General features: G+C 44.4%; 1 protein-coding gene across 1 annotated transcript in view; it reads right to left on the bottom strand.

Annotated features, from left to right (window-relative positions):
- The window catches only part of PAIP1 (poly(A) binding protein interacting protein 1), a 36291-nt gene extending 16161 nt beyond the window's left edge, over positions 1-20130 (bottom strand). Inside the window, exons 1-4 of the mRNA XM_038744039.1 lie at positions 19984-20130; positions 15411-15580; positions 5871-6059; positions 2930-3042 (exon numbers count right to left, since the gene is read on the bottom strand). Coding sequence (XP_038599967.1) covers positions 2930-3042; positions 5871-6059; positions 15411-15580; positions 19984-20062 — 551 coding nt within the window. The 5' untranslated portion in view covers positions 20063-20130. The remainder of the gene's footprint in view (positions 1-2929; positions 3043-5870; positions 6060-15410; positions 15581-19983) is intronic.
- Between the last annotated feature and the right edge of the window lie 798 nt (positions 20131-20928).

Genomic DNA, 20928 nt, shown 5'->3' on the forward strand with positions numbered 1-20928 from the left:
CAGCTTCTTTATCTGTAAAGTGGAGATTAAATAAATGTTCTCCCCTTAGACTATGAGTCCCATGTGGGACAGGGATTGTAGCTACCCCAGTGCTTCGTCTAAATGTTTAACAAATACTATAATTACTGTTATGAAATTGACCAATTTAGGGCTGTACACAATAATCAGTAGTATTACTACTGTTGGCAGATCATCAGTCGAGGATTCATTCATTCATTCAATTGTATTTGTTTAAGGATAAGAGTTCCAGTCACAAAGGAGATTTATAGATTTAGGAAATTTAAGACCCACGGCTAACTTCTGTACATACAGAATAGGAAACAAAATATCAAAGAACAAAAATCTTCATGTTCTAGATATACAGGCTAAACTCTATATCTTGGATAATAAGTAGCCATTTCTGGCCAGCAACCAGAATACAATTTAAGCCTAGGAGATGCATTCAAGTACAAGTAAGACAAGTAGCTTCAAGAAGACACCCAAAACACTAGATGAACTGAATAGGAAATTTTAAAAAATTTTTATGGCATATGTTAAGTGCTTATTATGTGTGAGGCACTGCACTAAGCACTAGGGGAGATATAAAATAATCAGATTGAACATGGTCCCCTGTTCCACCTGGGGCTCACAGTTTTAATCCCTACTTTACAGATGAGGTAACAGGCACAGAGAAATTAAGTGACTTGCCCAAAGCCACACAGCAGACAGGTGCCAAAGCTGGGATGAGAACTCAGATCTTCTAACTCCTAGGCCCACACACGGTCCTTCTACTAGGCCATACTGCTTTCCATCTTCTGTGTAATCCTCTAGGTCAAACTTGCCAGTTTTCATTTGAACACATAAAACAACTTGATTTCCCACTAATACTGAAAGACTCTCCAAAAAAGAGGCACCCACCAACTCATTGGAAGGCTAGAACACTTAAGAAAATAGGACACCCAAATCCAAACAGCCTGGTTAGAAAGGATGTGGTTATTGTCAGTTTATCCAGCAAATCTTAACCTCTCATGTGGCTATTGAGTGATCTAGCAGCGCAGTTTTTGTGTCAAGGTCAGCTATCCCTGGCCCAACAACTGCCACCTGCTCCGACCCCATGGTGGCCGAAGAGCTAAGCTAGATATGCTGACCTTGGTTCCAAGTTACCAGGGCAACAGCTGGAGCCATTTCCTCCCCCAACCCTGCTAATATAACCATGTTACCATTAACACTTTTAAACATTTGCTCCATTTCACTGACACATGAAGACAACTGCCCTGTAGAATTTGGAACTTGGACAAATCATTCAGCTGTAAATATGTAGGGCTCTTCAACAGTCAAAAGTTCTTGGAACCAGTAGTAAGCGCTTGTGGAAGAATCCAGAGATGGCCATGGGAGGGAGGGAGGGAAGGAAAGAGAGAAGAATAAGATTCAGACTCAAACCTGCAAGGACTCTTCTGGAAGCTTACAGAAATAGGGGTCACAAATTCATTCGACTTTTTATCAAGATCCCACTGATTACTTCTGAGCTCCCAAAACGCTTATTTCTTCTAAAATGGAAGGATGTGCAGCTGTATGCACACTGAAACACCTTGGGATTGGCTATACCAGCAAATGCTACAACAACCTTTTTCCCCCGCTAAAGTCTGGTGTTAGGGGTGATTTGGGTTTTTTTTTTTGGCTTTTTGGTTTTTTAGGCAAGGCAGACAAATTTGTCTTATTCTTATAGATACTGTAGAGGATTCTTGATCTTTGGAAGAAGGTTCAATTTCTGTATTAGAGTTCCTATAAGAACCACTAATCATTTGTGACCATCCAAAAAAAGTGAAAAAAATCAAAGATAAAAAATTCTTAGTAGGCCATTAAGCCATGATAGGTGTTAGCAAATTTTTAATCAAGAGTTTCACACATTTTACCAGTAGTATCAAAACACTCTGTTGTGTGATCTTCCCCACTCCCACTCTCCACCAGCAATGCTAACAAATACTGCCACAATATCCAGAACCGGGATAGCTGATGATTGTTGGCATTTAATCTTCCCCCCAGAAACTGGACCTAAAACAAGGTTGACTTGACTTGTAGCCATCTCAAGTTAGAATCTAAAAAACCAGGGACCAGGCGGGTGAATGAATGCAGGTGACTCAGTGCCAAAATGGCTATGCCCAAATCACCACGATCCAGGCTGGATCTAGGGTTTCCAGAAGCAGGAGAAGTACACTTTTGGCAGGGTAGTGTGGGGGGGTCCCAGAGCCAAGATATTTCAGAGGGTTGCAGAGGTTTAAAAGAAGAATGAGCCTTTGACAAAAATGGGTCACCAATACGCAGTTCCATTATTACATTAGGTCACAGACCAGCCTTGCTGACCTACCACTGCTAATTCTGAATATGAGAGACCAGTGGCAGTTTTCCAGCTTCCCATCAGTCATAAACTGATCCAGACCGCCCTCGATACAATCCAGTTGAACCCCATTCCTATCCCCACCCTAGTTAGGTATTTGAAATATTGCTACCATCACTCTTTCTAGTTAAAATGGGAAGAGTTTAGAAGGATTGGAGGGAAAGACAAAGTGGAAGGGTTAGTGGGAAAAAGAAAATACAGGTAGATGAAGTCACAACTTCCCTTTGCCTCAGTTTCCTCAGCTGGAAAATGGGGACTCAATTAACACCTGTTCTTCTTAGGCTGGGAGTTCCATGTGGGACAGGGACTATGTCCAACCTGGTTAAACTTTATGTACCCCAGCACTTAGCACAGTGATTTACAGCGTGACACGTAGTAAGCATTTAACAAATATCACTTAAAGTAAAAATTAAGGTGAAGGGTGGGACCGGGGGAATTAAAATACAAAGTTGCTTTCACTAATCGACTTTATATTATTGGGTCTAAATGAAACAGGAAAGAAAGCAATAAAATAACAATCATTTTGAAGATATAGTTTTGCACATAGATGCTAACCTTTGAAGTAGCAACTGCCTGAAGTTTCCACTCTGAGGACTGATGGTCAAGTGATGAGATAAATAGTTACACAGCCGTGCTCCCATGTAAGAAAAGTTGGGGATAGATGTAGCCTTTCAAAATAAAATGGAAAAACTGATTTCATACAAGAGGCATTGACCAATATTATTTAATGCAAAAACATCATATCAAAGGGATAAGAGAGCAGTAGAAAAGTAAGTATTTATGCCTTAAACGACTTTCACTAGTTATCAGCCAAAGGACTACAAATGCCCTCATCTAACTGTGGTAATTTGGGAATGAGAAACTAAAATCAATTTCCTACCCCTCATACCTCTATGAATCACTCAGTTGTAGCCCAAATGGTTGAAAACTGCCCCTCAATTATGAGTGGTGCATCTCCAAATTCAGTCTAACCAAATACATTCAATAAGCTGAGTTCACACTTAAATCCCTTGGTTCATTTATTTTTTCCTATAAAACATCTGAAAAGTCAAATTCAGAGTATTGTTTTGAAATTCATTCAGCTATATTTCCTAATGCACTTATTGGTTTACTTCTAAAAAAAATAAAGCTGTTGTCACGTGACAAATATTATAGTAGAAAGGCATTCAGTAATTTTGTGGGGGGTTTTAATGATATTTGTTTAAGCGCTATGTGCCAGAAACTGTACTAAACGCTGGGGTAGATAGATACAAGCTAGTTAGATTGGACACAGTCCCTGTCCTGCATAAGGCTCACAGTCTTAATCTCCGTTTTATAGATGAGGTAACCAAGGCACAGAAAAGTGAAGTGACTTGCCCAACGTCACAGAGCAGACAGGTGCAGGAGCAGGAATTAGAACCCAGGTCCTTCTGACTCCCAGGCTCTCTCCAGTAGGCCAGGCTACTTTATCAAGATCATATGTTAAAAGTTTTTTATTCAATTTTTGGACTTGTAGTTTTATCTCCATTTGATCCAAACAAGACAGGGACCCCCTGATTGGAGCTCAGATCTAGTTCCATTAAAATTGAACGTTAAGCAAAAGAGCGCCAAAGTATAGTTTTCTTTAGGAAAATACAGTGCAACAGTGCATTCAAGGTCTGAAGAATTGACCAAAACAAATTTTAAAACAGTAGTAGAAGCACAATTACATGATCAAATACCAATGCAAATATGTACCTAGAAAAGATTTAATTAAATTTTTATGTGTTCGTTCATGAATATATGAGTTTCAAGCTGTTATTTAAAGATATCTTGTGCTAACATACTAAGAATCTCATCAGTAATGAGTCTTCTTTTAGACTGATTGCCCACTGTTGGGTAGGGACTGTCTCTATGTGTTGCCAACTTGTACTTCCCAAGCGCTTAGTACAGTGCTCTGCACACAGCTCAATAAATACGATTGACTGATTAATGAGAAACAAAATAAACATCTGCTGAAAGGGGCTTTACATCTCTCTATTAAAGTCAAAGTACTTTAAATATTGAGGGAGAAAGGAGGGAGCCTTTTTCAGCTACGGTAGGCTTTGCATAAACTATAAAACCAGAACTTTATCAAGAAGAGAGAGAAAAGCAGAATTAAAGTTCAGGAAAAAAGCGCAAAATGAAGACTGCCATAGTGGAAGATCCATGCACATCATTAATCACATGAATCAAATAGATGATCTCAAATCTTCATTGCACTGATGATTCCCTATATTTGACATCTCAGGTAATAAGAGTAGTCAAGAGTCACACAGCCACTCGCAAGCAGAGTAGGTGGGTACAATCACCTTCACAGGTCAGACAAAGAGTACATCTGCTTATAGTTTTTGCCCTCAAGGCTTTAATGATGAAGGGAAGCTGGGTTACTTGTGATAAGCAGCGTGGCTCAGTGGAAAGAGCACGGGCTTTGGAGTCAGAGGTCATGGGTTCAAATCCCGGCTCCGCCACCTGTCAGCTGTGTGACTTTGGGCAAGTCACTTAACCTCTCTGTGCCTCAGTTCCCTCAACTGTAAAATGGGGATTAAGACTGAGCCCCCTGTGGGACAACCTGATCACCCTGTAAACTCCCCAGCGCTTAGAACAGTGCTTTGCACATAGTAAGCGCTTAATAAATGCCATCATTATTATTTTCTAGACTGTGAGCCCGCTGTTGGGTAGGGACCGTCTCTGTATGTTGCCAACTTGCACTTCCCAAGTGCTCTGCACACAGTAAGCGCTCAATAAATACGATTGAATGAATGAAGGAAAAGGGCCCAAGTAGAATCAAGTCCAATTAACGGCTACCTGGCTAATTGGATATGAGAATCTGCAACTGTTGCACTAACCGCCCTCCCCTTTTGATGGAGGAAGGGAGAAAAGGGAGGCCGTGACGGGGTGGAGATGAAGAGAGAAACGAAAAGGGAGGGAGAGAATGAAGAAAGGAGAGGTAGAGACAAGTGGGGGAGGAAAGGGGATGTTCAATAGCAAACCCCTAAGCCTTCTCATAGTCAAAGGGAGCAACAATCAGTTGGTTCCTCCTGGAACAGGACTGCCACTATCACTAGACAGAAAACTGAACCAGATAAAAAAGTGGTCTGATCCAGTAATGGCATTTCTAAGAAACGCTTGCCATTTCTTGTTCTCATGCTTGCCATCTCACCTAGCATATAGGTGGGCATAATAGGTGTTGAATTAGAGAAATGTACTCACCAGACCTTGCTACGGCTTAATTAGAAATGGGAAAGAGGTTGGGGGCATCTCAACAGGAAGAAGTAGAATGGGACAGGGAAATACCTCTCATTTTTAATTAAAGAAACATCCTCACCGGAAACTCTTCAGTTCCCTTAAAGGGGAGAAGAGACTGCACAAGGAAAGGTGGGGTTGGGTCACTCTCCTACCCACCCACCGTACCCTTTCCTAGTCTCATACTCAGGGAAGTTGGGAGCTGATTTACAAACCCATCCTAGAAGAGCAAAACACAAAGTAGACGACTTACCTGCTGGTAAATGAGTTCCACGAGTTCTTGTAACGTTTCATCTGAAGTGACCCAACCATTAAGAGACTCCGCAAACTGCTCAATGACATTTTCAAAACTGCCCGGATGTTCTTTGAGGTGGTTCAGAAAATCCTGTACATATTCTGCAAGAGTGGCATACCCATCATACCCATCTTCAAAGGAGGATTCCTATGAAATCAAAATAACAAGCTTCGTTAAAGACTAAATATTCTAACAGGACAGGCTACAAATGTATCACTGGTTTTCAAGTAATTTTTGTTTTTGGCTTAGAGTATTGCAACTGCCACAATTTGTAAATTGGGGAAAGGCAAACATTAACTATGGTCAGTCAGTCATATTTATTGAGCATTTACTCTGTGCAGAGTGCTGTACTGAGTGCTTGGGAGAGTACAGCAATAATCAGACACTTCCCTGCCCACAACGAGCTTACAGTCTAGAGGGCCAATTTGGTCTGCAAATTGATTTTTATCAAGGCTGTGTGGTCGGTCTTGGGCCGCCACGTGATTTGGATAAACAACAGCTCTTTTCGCTTGTGATGGCTCCTCTCCGCTCCAATCCTGCCAGAGATATACTGTGCTTACCTTACCTTTACTCCTCCTGGGGCCTGCAGTGCTTGGAGTTGCTCAATGTTCACATTATCTGAGCATTTCAGAAACACGCCTTGCATCAAAGACTTTTAAGAAAAATCAGTGGAATTTAATTGAACACATATGTGCAGGGCACTTGGAAGAGTACAATATAACAGCACTGGTAGACATGTTCCTTGCCCACAAAGAGCTTATAGTTTAAAGAATGGAACCATTTCCTACAATGTGGTAATTCAGAATCTCCTTCCCATTATCTACATTTTTAGCTGTGTTTGCCCTTTTGATGTTGCTTCTTACTTTTAGTGTGTGATATAGCTAATAAGGCAGAATGAATAGCCAACAATCCTTCCCACATTATCCGGATTGTCTCTTGCTACACTACAGCAGGTGCTCCTGCAGCGCCCGGTGCTGTTGTCATTTATGTCTTGGTGTCACCATTTTCTTGAAGCATCTGTTCTAAGAGTTGCCCCCTGTCTAAATGTTGTATACTAGGCTGGTGCCCCTACTACTGCAGTCCACAGCCCAACTAAGGTTGAATTTTATTTTGTTTTTAAAAGGTTTTTTCTGACTTCCTTCTTTGTAGTCCTCCCCTGCTGCAACCTATCCCCTACCTTACAAATCAAATGCAATGAGCTTTGCTTCCATGCCAGTCGGACTGTTCCAGGATCTCACTAATAATAATAACAACAATAATAATAATGGCATTTATTAAGCGCTTACTATGTGCAAAGCACTGTTCTAAGTGCTGGGGAGGTTACAAGGTGATCAGGTTGTCCCACGGGGGGGCTCACAATCTTAATCCCCATTTTACAGATGAGGTAACTGAGGCACAGAGAAGTTAAGTGACTTGCCCGAAGCTACTAGTGGTTGAGCCTTTTTTAAAAAATGGTATTGGTTAAGCTCTTAATACGTGCTAGGCATCGTACTAAGCGCTGGGGTAGATACAAGCTAAGCAGGTTGGACACAGTCCCTGTTCCAAATGGGCTCACAGTCTTCACCCCCATTTTACAGATGAGTCAACTGAGGCACAGAGAATTGAAGTGACTTGCCCAAGGCAACTCTGCCCAAAGTGGCAGAGTTGGGATTACATCCCAGGGCCTCTGACCTCCAGGCCAGGGCTCTTGTCATCTGATGGCAGGTTGGTTGCACTGTTTAAGAAGTCTTAAGTGGTACCCAGTGGCCAGTGTCAAGACTTGGAACAATTTGGATGACCCTGGGCCATCACTTTTGGGGAGGAGGGGAAAGAGGCATGGAACCAAGAGCGGAAGGCTTGAGGTCATAACAGTAGGCCTGAAAAGTCCTGGTAGCGCCTGTCCTGAATCTGGGCCTCACTGGTATAGGAGGTTGGTTCACACAGTCTGGAATTTAAAGTGGCAGTTCGGCCCCTCTGGGTTTTGGAAATACACTGACTGTATTCATGACTATAATAGCGGTCTCCAAATTTTCTGGCCCAAGAGGATCAAAATAATCAAATGATAATAGAAGCAGAAACTGAAAAGTAGGCCAGCTTAAAATTTTTAGTTCTAGCTGGTATCTTAAAAAGTTGCTATAATTCTAGCAGTATCAACTTCTTTAAAAACAAAACAAAACAAAACAAAAAAAACCAACTATGAGACCAATCTCTGAGCCTTTGCTATCACGGTTTCTCTGGTTTGGAACTCCTTCTCTCTCCAAATATTCCAGACGACAACTCTCAAGTTTCCAAGCCCTTCTGAAAGCCCACTCCTTCAGATATCTTTCTCAAACCTTTCAGCTGCCTTTGACACTGTAGACTACTCTCTTTTCCTGGAAACCCTAACCTTGTTTTTTCTAACTCTGACTTCACTCCCTCCAAATTCTCTAGCCAATCCTCCTCAGTCTCGTTTCCCAGCTATTCCTCAGGCTCTTACCCCCAAATTGTGGGTGTCTCACAGAGCTCTGTTGTAAGTCCCTTTAAAACAAAAACTCCTCACTATTGGCTTCAAAGTTCTCCATCACCTTGCCCCTTCTTACTTCACCTCCTTTCTCTCCTAATACATCCCAGCCCGCATACTCAGCTCCTCTGGTGTTAACCCTTTTCACTGTGCCTCGTTCTCGCCTGTTCTGCCTTCGACCCCTGGCCCCCATCCTATTTCTGGCCTGGAACGCCCTCTCTCCTCAAATCTGCCAAACAATCATGCTTCCCCTCTTCAAAGCCCTACTGAAAGCTCACCTCCTCCAAGAGGCCTTCCCAGACTAAGCTCTCCTTTTCCTCAGCTCTCCTTCCCCTCCACGTCACCCCAACTTACTCCCTTTACTCTAACCACCTCTCCCCGCTTCACACCACTTGTGTATATATGTACATATCTACAATTCTATTATTTTTATTGATATCTGTCTACTTGTTTTGATGTCTGTCTCCCCCTTTATAGACTGTAAGCCCAATGTGGGCAGGGATTGTCTCTCTACTGCTGAATTGTACTTCCCAAGTGCTTAGTACAGTGCTCTGCACATAGTAGGGGCTGAATAAATACAGTTGAATAAAGCTATCTCCTACTGATCCACTATCTCTTTCCACAACTCCTCACTCTGCACTCTCTGTTCCTCTCAACCATCACATTATGCTTCCTTCTTATCTATCCCATCAATGTCCCCTAACTACCTGGAACTCTCTCCCTTTCCATATCGGACAGACCACGCTTATTCTATCATCAAAGCCCTTCTGAAATCACGTCTCCTCCAGGAGACCTTTCCTGATTAATTCTAATTTCCCCTGCTTCTATCACCCCAACTGTCACTGCAGCACTTCTACATCACCTAAACATTACTATACTCCCAACCCCTCAGAGCACTTATGCACATCTTATGTACTCTCACTACTTCTTTCTAGCTGAAATTTATTTTTATGCCTTTCTCCCTGCCTAGACTGTAAACTCCTTCAAGGCATGGGTCATCATTCTATTGTAGTCTTCCAAGAATTTTGTTTAGTGTTCAGAACATATCAGGGGCTCAATAAATATTATTGATTTAAGCCTTATCTGATTATTTCACAACATCCTAGTAACAAACCCAGCAGGCATCCTTGGTTCTAACCAATTTATTCCTAGACTTAGCACTTATGTAGATATTTATCCATAGTCAATTATTTATTCAGCTATTTCATCCTGATAAAGCTGCACTACTTCCTCTTAAGTCGTTGTTTGTTCCTTCTGCTACCTCTACTTGTACATAATTGTTTTCCCCCATCTCCCCCAGTAAATTACAAACTCCTTGAGGGCAAAGAAAGTGCATCCTGCTTCTTTTGTACTCTTCCAAAAGCTCAGTACAGCACATTGCACTCAGCAGTTACTCAATAAATAGAATGGACTGAAGAATAATCATATAATCACTAACTGAATCCAAAAGCTATGTCACTGAAAACTCTAGCTCAAATTTACAAGTGAGGAAAGTTATGTTAGTCATCATTTTTTGCCAGTTTTTTTTTTTAAACTATTTTAGGAGCTTTTCAAAAATTTTCAATCAGTACTAATATCTTTATTAGATTAATTTACCTGATTAAAGAACTTAAAGTACTGTCCTTTTGCAGTGTTGACTCAAAAGAAGATCAAATAATATAATCATTATTACTTTTATTAAGTGCTTACTATGTGCTAAGCCCTGGGGTAGATACAAGCAGCAGCATGGCCTAGTTGAAAGAGCCACAGGCCTGGGAGACTGAAGATCTGGGTTCTAATCCTGACCACCACTGTCTGCTCTGTGACCTTGGGCAAGTCACTTCACTTCTCTGTGCCTCAGTTCCCTCATCTGCCAAATGGGGATTCAATCCTGGTTCTCCCTCCTACTTAGATTAGGAGCCCCACGGGGGCTCTGATTGACTTGTACCTACCCCAGTGCTTATATGTGCTTAACATCATCATCATCATCATCATCATCAATCGTATTTATTGAGTGCTTACTATGTGCAGAGCACTGTACTAAGCGCTTGGGAAGTCCAAATTGGCAACATATAGAGACAGTCCCTACCCAACAGTGGGCTCACAGTCTAAAAGGGGGAGACAGAGAACAAAACCAAACATACTAACAAAATAAAATAAATATAATAAATAAATAAATAAATAAAATAAATTAACAAACACCAGTATTATTATTATTATTATATTGGACGCAGTACCTATCTCAAATAAGGCTCACGATCTATCCCTATTTTAGAGACGAGGAAACCGAGGCCCAGAGAGGTCAAGTGACTTATCCAAAGTCACACTGTAGGCAGGGGGTGGAGCTGGGCCGCAAACTGTGATGTCCTGACTTCCAGTCCTGTGCTTCCTACTGGTTAACGGACATGGTGGAAGTACCTGGTTTCAGGAAGAAATCCTATGAGAAAAGGCTGATCTTAGCCACAACCAGAAGACATAGTTCCCTACATTTTTGCTTGACTCCCTACCAACGAATATTGTTTCCGCCCGCTGGAGGTGATTCCTCAGCTATGCCAGGAAGTTCCATGCCTCACTGTAATATGGGGAATTCTGATCCTTCCACAAAGAATACCAGTGGCAAAACTAATATCCTGCTTACCCGCTATGGTTAGCATCTCTCTGTGCTGCTGCTCCAACCCAGAAGATTGATCATCTCCTTTTACTAACCCCTCGGGTACTTCCTTCCTTCCTTCCCCAGGTTAACTTCTTGGCATGGGTGCCTACTCACGGCTCAGGCCGGGACCTGTTCTACACTGTACACTCACTTTGGGCAGGGAATGTGTTTGGTTATTGTAATATTGTACTCTCCCAAGCACTTAGTACAGGGTTCTGCACACAGTAAGCACTCAAAAAATACGGCTGACTGACAGTAATGGAACCTATCCTAAAATACAAGCATAAATTACCTCCTTTACCAACATAAAGTCTAGAAATGTTTTTCAAAGCACATGCTACCTTGTAAAAGGTATCTGCATATTATAACAGATAAAAATCAATTATATGTGTTCTGCTCCAATTAGGGAGTTGATTATAATTTATACACTATAACCCCTCCTCGGAGAGCTCCGAAAGGGTGGTGGAAGAATTGAACTATCAGTCCAAACCGAGAAGACTCCATTATGGAGTGCCCAAAGTATGCATTTGTACATTTTTCCGGTTAAAATACATTTAAGGCACAATGAGTTTTAAGTAGTGAATTTTATAAGCAGCTATCTTTGGATTGTTCTACGCTAGTGAAATAACACAATTCTTGACTCCTATAGTTAAGGAGGGAATTAACTCTTCTCCCTCTAATATTCCAAACTAGCTAAATGAATCGATGGAGAACAATTCATAAAATCCTTAGTAATAAAGGAATCCTTACTCCCTTTGGTTGTAGTTTCCAAAACTAAACAAATGGAATTTAGAAGTTAATTTCTGGCCAGTTGTGATTCAAAGATAAACTAGAAGTTTCAGTAGGTGCATAATGCAGTAAGGATGACTCCCTTATCATCAATGGTATTCACTGAGTGCTTACTGTGCAGCGAACACTGTACTAAGTGCTTGGGAGAGTACAATATCACAGAGTTGGTAGACACATTCCCTGCCCACGGTGGCCTTACCATAACTCTTCAGAATGCAATAGTGCTTTAAAGTGCTAAATTGTGGTCTACAAAAGCCTTGCCCTCCACCACCTTAGAAATACTTGGGATAAAGTCACCTCCCTAAAATTGAAATCAACAAGCTCATTTCCTCTCAGGGCACTCAAAGGATGTATTTTGCAATCTGAGGACAGATAATTAAGCAATGGTATTTATTGAGCATTTGCTGCGCTTAATGATGATGATAATAATAATGGCATTTGTTAAGCGCTTAATATGTACCAGGCACTTTACTAAGCACTGGGGTGGATACAAGCAAATTGGGTTAGACACAGTCCCTGTCCCACATGGGGCTCACAGTCTTAATCCCCAGTTTACAGATGAGGTAAATGAGGCTCAGAGAAGTGAAGTGCGTTGCCCAAGGTCTCACAGCAGCCAAGTGGCAGAGCCGGAGTAAGAATCCAGGTCCTTCTGACTCCCGGGCCTGTGCTTTATCCACTATGCCACACTGCTTCACTTTGTCTGCTGTGTGATCTTGGGAAAGCGGGGCCTGCTAATACAATGGTTAAGCCTATCAGGGAAGTAAAAATTACCCTGTAAATTCCACTCCACCTTGCATCCCCTCCCCTGTTCTGAGAGGTTTTCTGACTCCTCAGCACCCCACTCAGCTCTTTTCCCCCACCTCCGTCTCACTCCATCCTCACATTTTTTTGAGATTAGTGATACATGCCATGCCCCATTCAAATTGTGCACTGCTCCCACTGAGACGTGGAAAGTATTAGGGTTACCAGGATCCTCCCCTTGGGACCTCCCCCTCCCTCTGACTGGACCCCTCTTCCTTAAACCAAAGTGGCCAGGAGGTAGCTTGGTTTGAGCCGGTTACCCACCTTCTTTGTTTGGCCCTGACGTTCCTCTAGCCCCTGGTCAGACATGCCTGGGTTCCACAGGCTCTATCCCTCATCCAAGTCCATCAGGAATTTCCATCCCTGGTGTAGCAAAATAGACATTCCTGTGCCCCTCTGACCACACATCCTTCTCCCTACTCCTGGGAAACTCACCGCTGGCCTCTCCAACTGCTTTCCCTACTATTTAAGAGTGCAAGGTACTGTGTCTGTACCTAGCCCGGTAGTAAGTCCTAAACACTGTGCTAAGCAAAGGCTTATTTAATAAATACCCCACTGTCACTTGTTATCACTGGCTCCTCTCACTGCTCTCTGACCATGCTTTACCTTCTTGCCCACTGCCACCACATACCTTCCTTCCTTGTTTCTCGTTAGAAGCCCGTGAGCTTTTTGCCTCTCTGCCTTCAGCAGAGAGGCCAGCCCCATCATGATTTTGACACCTGTCTAGATGTTTTGCTTTGTTATCTGTCTCCCCCTTCTGTGAGCCCATTGTTGGATACGGACCGTCTCTATATGTTACCCACTTGTACTTCCCAAGCGCTTTGTACAGTGCTGTGCACACAGAATAGCTCAATAAATACGACAATGAATGAATTAATCACGGAGATCAGCTGCGGCAACCCCAGACTTGCTCACAACAGGTGGCACAGAGTCTCCAAGGGATGGGGATGAGGCTAGGGGATAAGAGGGGCAGGAGTTGACCCAACTGCACCAGAATCTAGAACTCTTGGGTGATCTGAAGGATGGATGAGGCTTCAGCAGCTAAAACAAGGCCCTAGGGGACAGCCGCTGCAACGGTGGAAGCTGGATGGGGCAAAGAGGAACCAGACACCAATGAAACGGGAGGTGGTTGGGTCAAGCCAAGCTGGCTCCTCAACACCTGGGACGAGGGAGAGAGTCTGGGACCCAAGCAGGTTTCTGGTCATTAGGATGGACCCAGCCAGGATGATAACATTTTCTTAACCATTTCCCACCAGCAAGCAGTACTGCATGGTTTGAATGTGGTGGTGCATGTGCCACTGGTTATATATGTATAGCTCGAACTGCTTGAAATGGGGAGGGAAAAGTGTGGCACAGGTGAGGGAACTGATCTGGTGATAGCGACTGGACATTATCCCTTCAGAGTTCAGGCCCGTACTCTTTCCTTAACAAGGGGTTCTGCAGGAACTCAACCTCTGAGTTATAGGAGAAACAGATGTACTTAGAAACAGTTTAAAGAGGCTGGTCAACAGATTAGCAGTTGTTGGAGTAGTGTTGACACAGAAAGGGGAAAAAATACCCCCAAGTGCTTAGTACAGAGCTCTGCACAGTAAGCGCTCTATATGATTGAGATGCCTATTCCAAATCACCTTTTATTATAGCAATGCCTGGATGGGATTAGTACCGGAGTGATTAAAATCCAATATTTTGAAAGAATGACGAAAACGTGAAACCGTTTTAATCTTTAGACAAATTCAGGAAAGATTAATTCCACCTGTCTCCAATTATTTCAGAACTTAATTAAATTCATCTCTCCTTAAAGGTAGACTAACTCAAACCAATTACTGAATCCTGTACATTGCCGCAATTCAAATAAAGCAGATGTCACTGTGAAATAATTATTTTACAATCCATCTAGACAGCTCTGTCCCCATTTTACCCCTTGGTAAACAGAAGCCACATGGCCTCGTGAGAAGAGCAAGGGCCTGGCTTTTAATTCCAGCTTTGCCATTTGCCTGCTGCAGGACAACGGGCAAGTCACTTACTGTAAAATAGGGATTTAAATAAATACCTGTTCTCCCTGCTTTTTAGACTGTGAGCCCCATGTGGGACAGGCACGGGGTCCAACTTAATATCTTCTATCTACCCCAGGACTTAATACAGTGTTTGACCCAGAGAAAGTGTTTAAGTACCATAATTTATTGTCGTTGCGGGCGGGAAACATGTCTACCGACTCAACTGCATTGTAATAATAATTACAGCATTTGTTAAATAATAATGGTGGTATTTGTTAAGCGCTTACTATGTGCAAAGCACTGTTCTAAGCACTTGGGGGATACAAGGTGATCAGGTTGTCCTACTTGGGGCTCACGGTCTTAATCCCCATTTTACAGATGAGGTACCTGAGGCACAGAGAAGTTAAGTGGCTTGCCCCAGGTCACAGCTGACAAGCGGTGCAGCCAGGATTAGAACCCATGACCTCTGACTCCCAAGCCCGGGCTCCTTCCACTGAGCCGTGCTGCTTACTGTGTGCCAGGTACTACACTAAGCGCTGGGGTGGACACAAGAAAATTGGGTTGGAAATAGTCCCTGTCCCACCTGGGGCTCAGAGTCTCCCAAGTGCTTAGTACAGTGCTCTTCACACAGTAAGCACTCAATAGATAACAGTGATTAAGCTCCTGGAGGGTTAGGATCCACAACTTTTATACATTCAACAACGTACTATACTATACGAATACGCAAAAACGAGGAAGGAAGAATAGGATATACCACCAACAACAATGCCAAGGTAAGGAAGGTGAGCGGGGAGAATACTTACTGAATAATTAGAAATGTAGCCTGATGGGTAGAACTCGGGGGCATTCGCAGACAACTTCGAGGTCAACAAGGGAGCCATCAGCACTGGAGGTTTAGCCATGGCCGACCCGGGGCTGAAGCCGGAGATTTTCGCTTGCGAAGCAGGTGGACTTCTCGTCGGCCTCAGCCGTTCTATGGAAAAAGCGAAAGGACGTGTTAGGACCGACCATTCATTCATGCAATCGTATTTAGTGAGCGCTTACTGTGTGCAGAGCACTGCTAAGCACTTGGGAAGGACAAGTTGGCAACATATAGAGACAGTCCCTACCCAACAGTGGGCTCACAGTCTAGAAGGGGAAGACAGAGAACAAAACATTAATCAATCAATCAATCGTATTTACTGAGCGCTTACTGTGTGCAGAGCACTGGACTAAGCGCTTGGGAAGTACAAGTTGGCAACATATAGAGACAGTCCCTACCCAACAATGGGCTCACAGTCTAGAAGGGGGAGACGGACGACAAAACAAAAAAATTAACAAAATAAAGTGCTTGGGAAGTACAAACTGGCAACATATAGAGACAGTCCCTACCCAACAGTGGGCTCACAGTCTAGAAGGGGGAAGACAGAGAACAAAACAAAACATATTAATCAATCAATAAATCATATTTATTGAGCGCTTACTGTGTGCAGAGCACTGTACTAAGTGCTTGGGAAGGACAAGTTGGCAACATCTAGAGACGGTCCCTACCCAACAGTGGGCTCACAGTCTAGAAGGGGGAGACAGAGAACAAAACAAAACACGTTAACAAAATAAAGTGCTTGGGAAGTACAAGCTGGCAACATATAGAGACAGTCCCTACCCAACAGTGGGCTTACAGTCTAGAAGGGGGAGACAAAGAACAAAACATATTAATCAATCAATCGTATTTATTGAGCACTTACTGTGTGCAGAGCACTGTACTAAGCGCTTGGGAAGTACAAGCTGGCAACATATAGAGACAGTCCCTACCCAACAGTGGGCTCACAGTCTAGAAGGGGGAGACAGAGAACAAAACAAAACATAGTAACAAAATAAAGCACTTGGGAAGTACAAGCTGGCAACATATAGAGACAGTCCCTACCCAACAGTGGACGCACAGTCTAGAAGGGGGAGACAGAGAACAAAACATATTAATCAATCAATCGTATTTATTGAGCGCTTACTGTGTGCAGAGCACTGTACTAAGCGCTTGGGAAGTACAAGTTGGCAATATATAGAGACAGTCCCTACCCAACAGTGGGCTCACAGTCTAGAAGGGGGAGACAGAGAACAAAACAAAACATATTAACAAAATAACGCGCTTGGGAAGTACAAGCTGGCAACATATAGAGACAGTCCCTACCCAACAGCGGGCTCAGTCCTTTGTGTGGTGGCCCGGGACGTGGAGTGTTATATGTTGCCAACTTGTACTTCCCAAGCGTATAGTACAGTGCTCTGCACACAGTAAGCACTCAATAAATACGATTGATTGAGTGGGCCTCGTAGGCTCTGAAGTAACAATAATAATAATAATAATAATGGCATTTATTAAGCACTTACTATGTGCAAAGCACTGTTCTAAGCACTGGGAAGGTTACAAGGTGATCAGGTTGTCCCATGGCGGGGGCTCACAGTCTTAATCCCCATTTTACAGATGAGGTAACTGAGCCCACTGTTGGGTAGGGACTGTCTCTATATGTTGCCAACTTGTACTTCCCAAGCGCTTAGTCCAGTGCTCTGCACACAGTAAGCGCTCAATAAATACGATTGATTGATTGATTAAGGGACTTGCCCAAAGTCACCCAGCTGGCAATTGGCGGAGCCGGGACCTCTGCCTCCAAAGCCCGTGTTCTTTACCACTGAGCCACACTGCTTCTCTATGTAGTGCCCTGGCGCTGTTTTTGAGGGGGAACGGGGGTCCCCCACTCAGGGCCTGCCTTGGGGGGTCTGCTCCCTGTTCGGCTTTAGGGTTTTAGTCGGATCTTAGTCCAGTGCTCTGGACTTAGTCCAGCGCTTAGTCCAGTGCTCTGCACACAGTAAGCACTCAATAAATACGAATGAATGAATGACTGAGCCCCCTTTTTCCTCTCCTCCCCATCCCCCCCACCTTACCTCCTTCCCCTCCCCACAGCACTTGTATATATGTCTGTACAGATTTATTGCTCTATTTATTTTACTTGTACATATTTACTATTCTATTTATTTTGTTAATGATGTCCATCTAGCTTTAATTATTTGTTCTGATGACTTGACACCTGCCCACATATTTTGTTTTGTTGTCTGTCTCCCCCTTCTAGAGTGTGAGCCCGTTGTTGGGTAGGGACTGTCTCTATGTGTTGCCAACTTGTACTTCCCAAGCGCTTAGTACAGTGCTCCGCACACAGTAAGTGCTCAATAAATACGATTGAATAAATGAATGAATGGATCTCCCCGCCTTCTATGTGTTGCCAACTTGGACTTCCCAAGTGCTTAGTCCAGTGCTCCGCACACAGTAAGCACTCAATAAATACGACTGAATGAATGAATGGATCTCCCCGCCTTCTATATGTTGCCAACTTGGACTTCCCAAGCGCTTAGTCCAGTGCTCTGCACACAGTAAGCGCTCAATAAATACGACTGAATGAATGAATGAATGGATCTCCCCGCCTTCTATATGTTGCCAACTTGGACTTCCCAAGCGCTTAGTCTAGTGCTCTGCACAAAGTAAGCGCTCAATAAATACGACTGAATGAATGGATCTCCCCGCCTTCTATATGTTGCCAACTTGGACTTCCCAAGCGCTTAGTCCAGTGCTCTGCACACAGTAAGCGCTCAATAAATACGACTGAATGAATGAATGAATGGATCTCCCCGCCTTCTATATGTTGCCAACTTGGACTTCCCAAGCGCTTAGTCTAGTGCTCTGCACAAAGTAAGCGCTCAATAAATACGACTGAATGAATGGATCTCCCCGCCTTCTATATGTTGTCAACTTGGACTTCCCAAGAGCTTAGTCCAGTGCTCTGCACACAGTAAGCGCTCAATAAATACGACTGAATGAATGAACGAATGGATCTCCCCGCCTTCTATACGTTGCCAACTTGGACTTCCCAAGCGCTTAGTCCAGTGCTCCGCACACAGTAAGCGCTCAATAAATACGACTGAATGAATGAACGAATGGATCTCCCCGCCTTCTATACGTTGCCAACTTGTCCTTCCCAAGCGCTTAGTCCAGTGCTCTGCACACAGTAAGCGCTCAATAAATACAACTGAATGAATGAATGGATCTCCCCGCCTTCTATATGTTGCCAACTTGGACTTCCCAAGCGCTTAGTCCAGTGCTCTGCACACAGTAAGCGCTCAATAAATACGACTGAATAAATGAACGAATGGATCTCCCCGCCTTCTATATGTTGCCAACCTGGACTTCCCAAGCGCTTAGTCCAGTGCTCTGCACACAGTAAGCGCTCAATAAATACGACTGAATGAATGAACGAATGGATCTCCCCGCCTTCTATATGTTGCCAACTTGTACTTCCCAAGAGCTTAGTACAGTGCTCCGCACACAGTAAGCGCTCAATAAATACGACTGAATGAATGAGCGAATGGATCTCCCCGCCTTCTATATGTTGCCAACTGGGACTTCCCAAGCGCTTAGTCCAGTGCTCCGCACACAGTAAGCGCTCAATAAATATGACTGAATGAACGAATGGATCTCCCCGCCTTCTATATGTTGCCAACTTGGACTTCCCAAGCGCTTAGTCCAGTGCTCCGCACACAGTAAGCGCTCAATAAATACGACTGAATGAATGAACGAATGGATCTCCCCGCCTTCTATACGTTGCCAACTGGGACTTCCCAAGCGCTTAGTCCAGTGCTCCGCACACAGTAAGCGCTCAATAAATACGACTATTGATTGATTGCTCTTGGATCGTTCTCGCCTGTCCCGCCATCGACCCCCGGCCCACGAATGCCCTCCCTCCGCCCCTCCGCCAAGCTAGCTCTCTTCCTCCCTTCAAGGCCCTGCTGAGAGCTCACCTCCTCCAAGAGGCCTTCCCAGACTGAGCCCCTTCCTTCCTCTCCCCCTCGTCCCCCTCTCCACCCACCTTACCTCCTTCCCCACAGCACCTGTATATATGTATGTACATATTTATTACTCTGTTTTACTTGTACATATCTATCCTATTTATTTTATTTTGTTAGCGTGTTTGGTTTTGTTCTCCGTCTCCCCCTTCTAGACCGCGAGCCCACTGTTGGGTAGGGACTGTCTCTAGATGTTGCCAACTTGGACTTCCCAAGCGCTTAGCACAGTGCTCTGCACCTAGTAGGCGCTCAATAAATACGATTGATTGGGTTTTTCCTATCAGGTGGCAGGGAGGGGGGCTCGGGTGGCTTTCCCTCAGGCCCTGAGGAGCGCGGCCATGGCCCCCTTCTCCCGCCTCCCAGAAGCCTTCACGGCAGAACCGAACAAAGCGAGGCCGGGCTTCGGGCCTAAGGGGGGAGAAGGAATGGAGGCCGGGCCTTTTAGCCACCCACCCACCCACCGATAAATCGACCGACCATCCCTCCGCCATAGCGGGTAGGGGCCGCCGGTACCTGAGGGAGGATCGGTGGTGGTGGTGGTGGTGGTTGGCGGCGGCGGCTGGGCCCGGGGCCTCTGAGGGAGGCCCTCCATGCCGCCCTCACAACCGCCAACTCGGGCCCGGCCCCGGCCCCGGCCGGCCCCCGGGGCCCGGTCGAACCCGTCCGACATGCTCCTCCTCCTCCTCCTCCCGTCGTCGTCGTCGTCCCTCCGGGGAGGGAGGAGGAGCTGAGGAAACCCTCGTCAGGCCCGTCGTCCCCGCCCTTGCTCCGCCTTCTCTCGCTCAATCCTATCGATCGCATCCCATCGATCGTATCGATTGAGCGCTTACTGTGGGCAGAGCACTGGACTAAGCGCTTGGGCAAGTTGGCAACGTATAGAGACGGTCCCTGCCCAGCGGTGGGCTCGCGTTGATCGAGTTGATTCTCCCCCTTTCGGACTGTGAGCCCACTGTTGGGTAGGGACTGTCTCTATGTGTTGCCCATTTGTACTTCCCAAGCGCTTAGTCCAGTGCTCCGCACATAGTAAGCGCTCAATAAATACGATTGATTGATTGATTGATTGATTGAGTGCCTACTGTTTGCAGAGCGCTTGGGAATCAATCAGTCAATCAATCGTATTTATTGAGCGCTTACTGTGTGCTGAGCGCTTGGGAATCAATCAATCGTTTTTATTGAGCGCTTACTGTGTGCTGAGCGCTGGGGAATCAATCGATCGTTTTTATTGAGCGCTTACTGTGTGCTGAGCGCTGGGGAATCAATCAGTCAATCGTATTTATTGAGCGCTAACTGTGTGCTGAGCCCTGGGGAATCAATCAGTCAATCGTATTTATTGAGCGCTTACTGTGTGCAGAGCGCTTGGGAATCAATCAATCAGTCAATCGTTGTTATTGAGCGCTTACTGTGTGCTGAGCGCTTGGGAATCAGTCAATCGTTTTTATTGAGCGCTTACTGTGTGCT

The sequence above is a fragment of the Tachyglossus aculeatus genome, chromosome 3, assembly GCF_015852505.1.
Source record: "Tachyglossus aculeatus isolate mTacAcu1 chromosome 3, mTacAcu1.pri, whole genome shotgun sequence".
In the NCBI taxonomy this organism is placed as follows: Eukaryota; Metazoa; Chordata; class Mammalia; order Monotremata; family Tachyglossidae; genus Tachyglossus; species Tachyglossus aculeatus.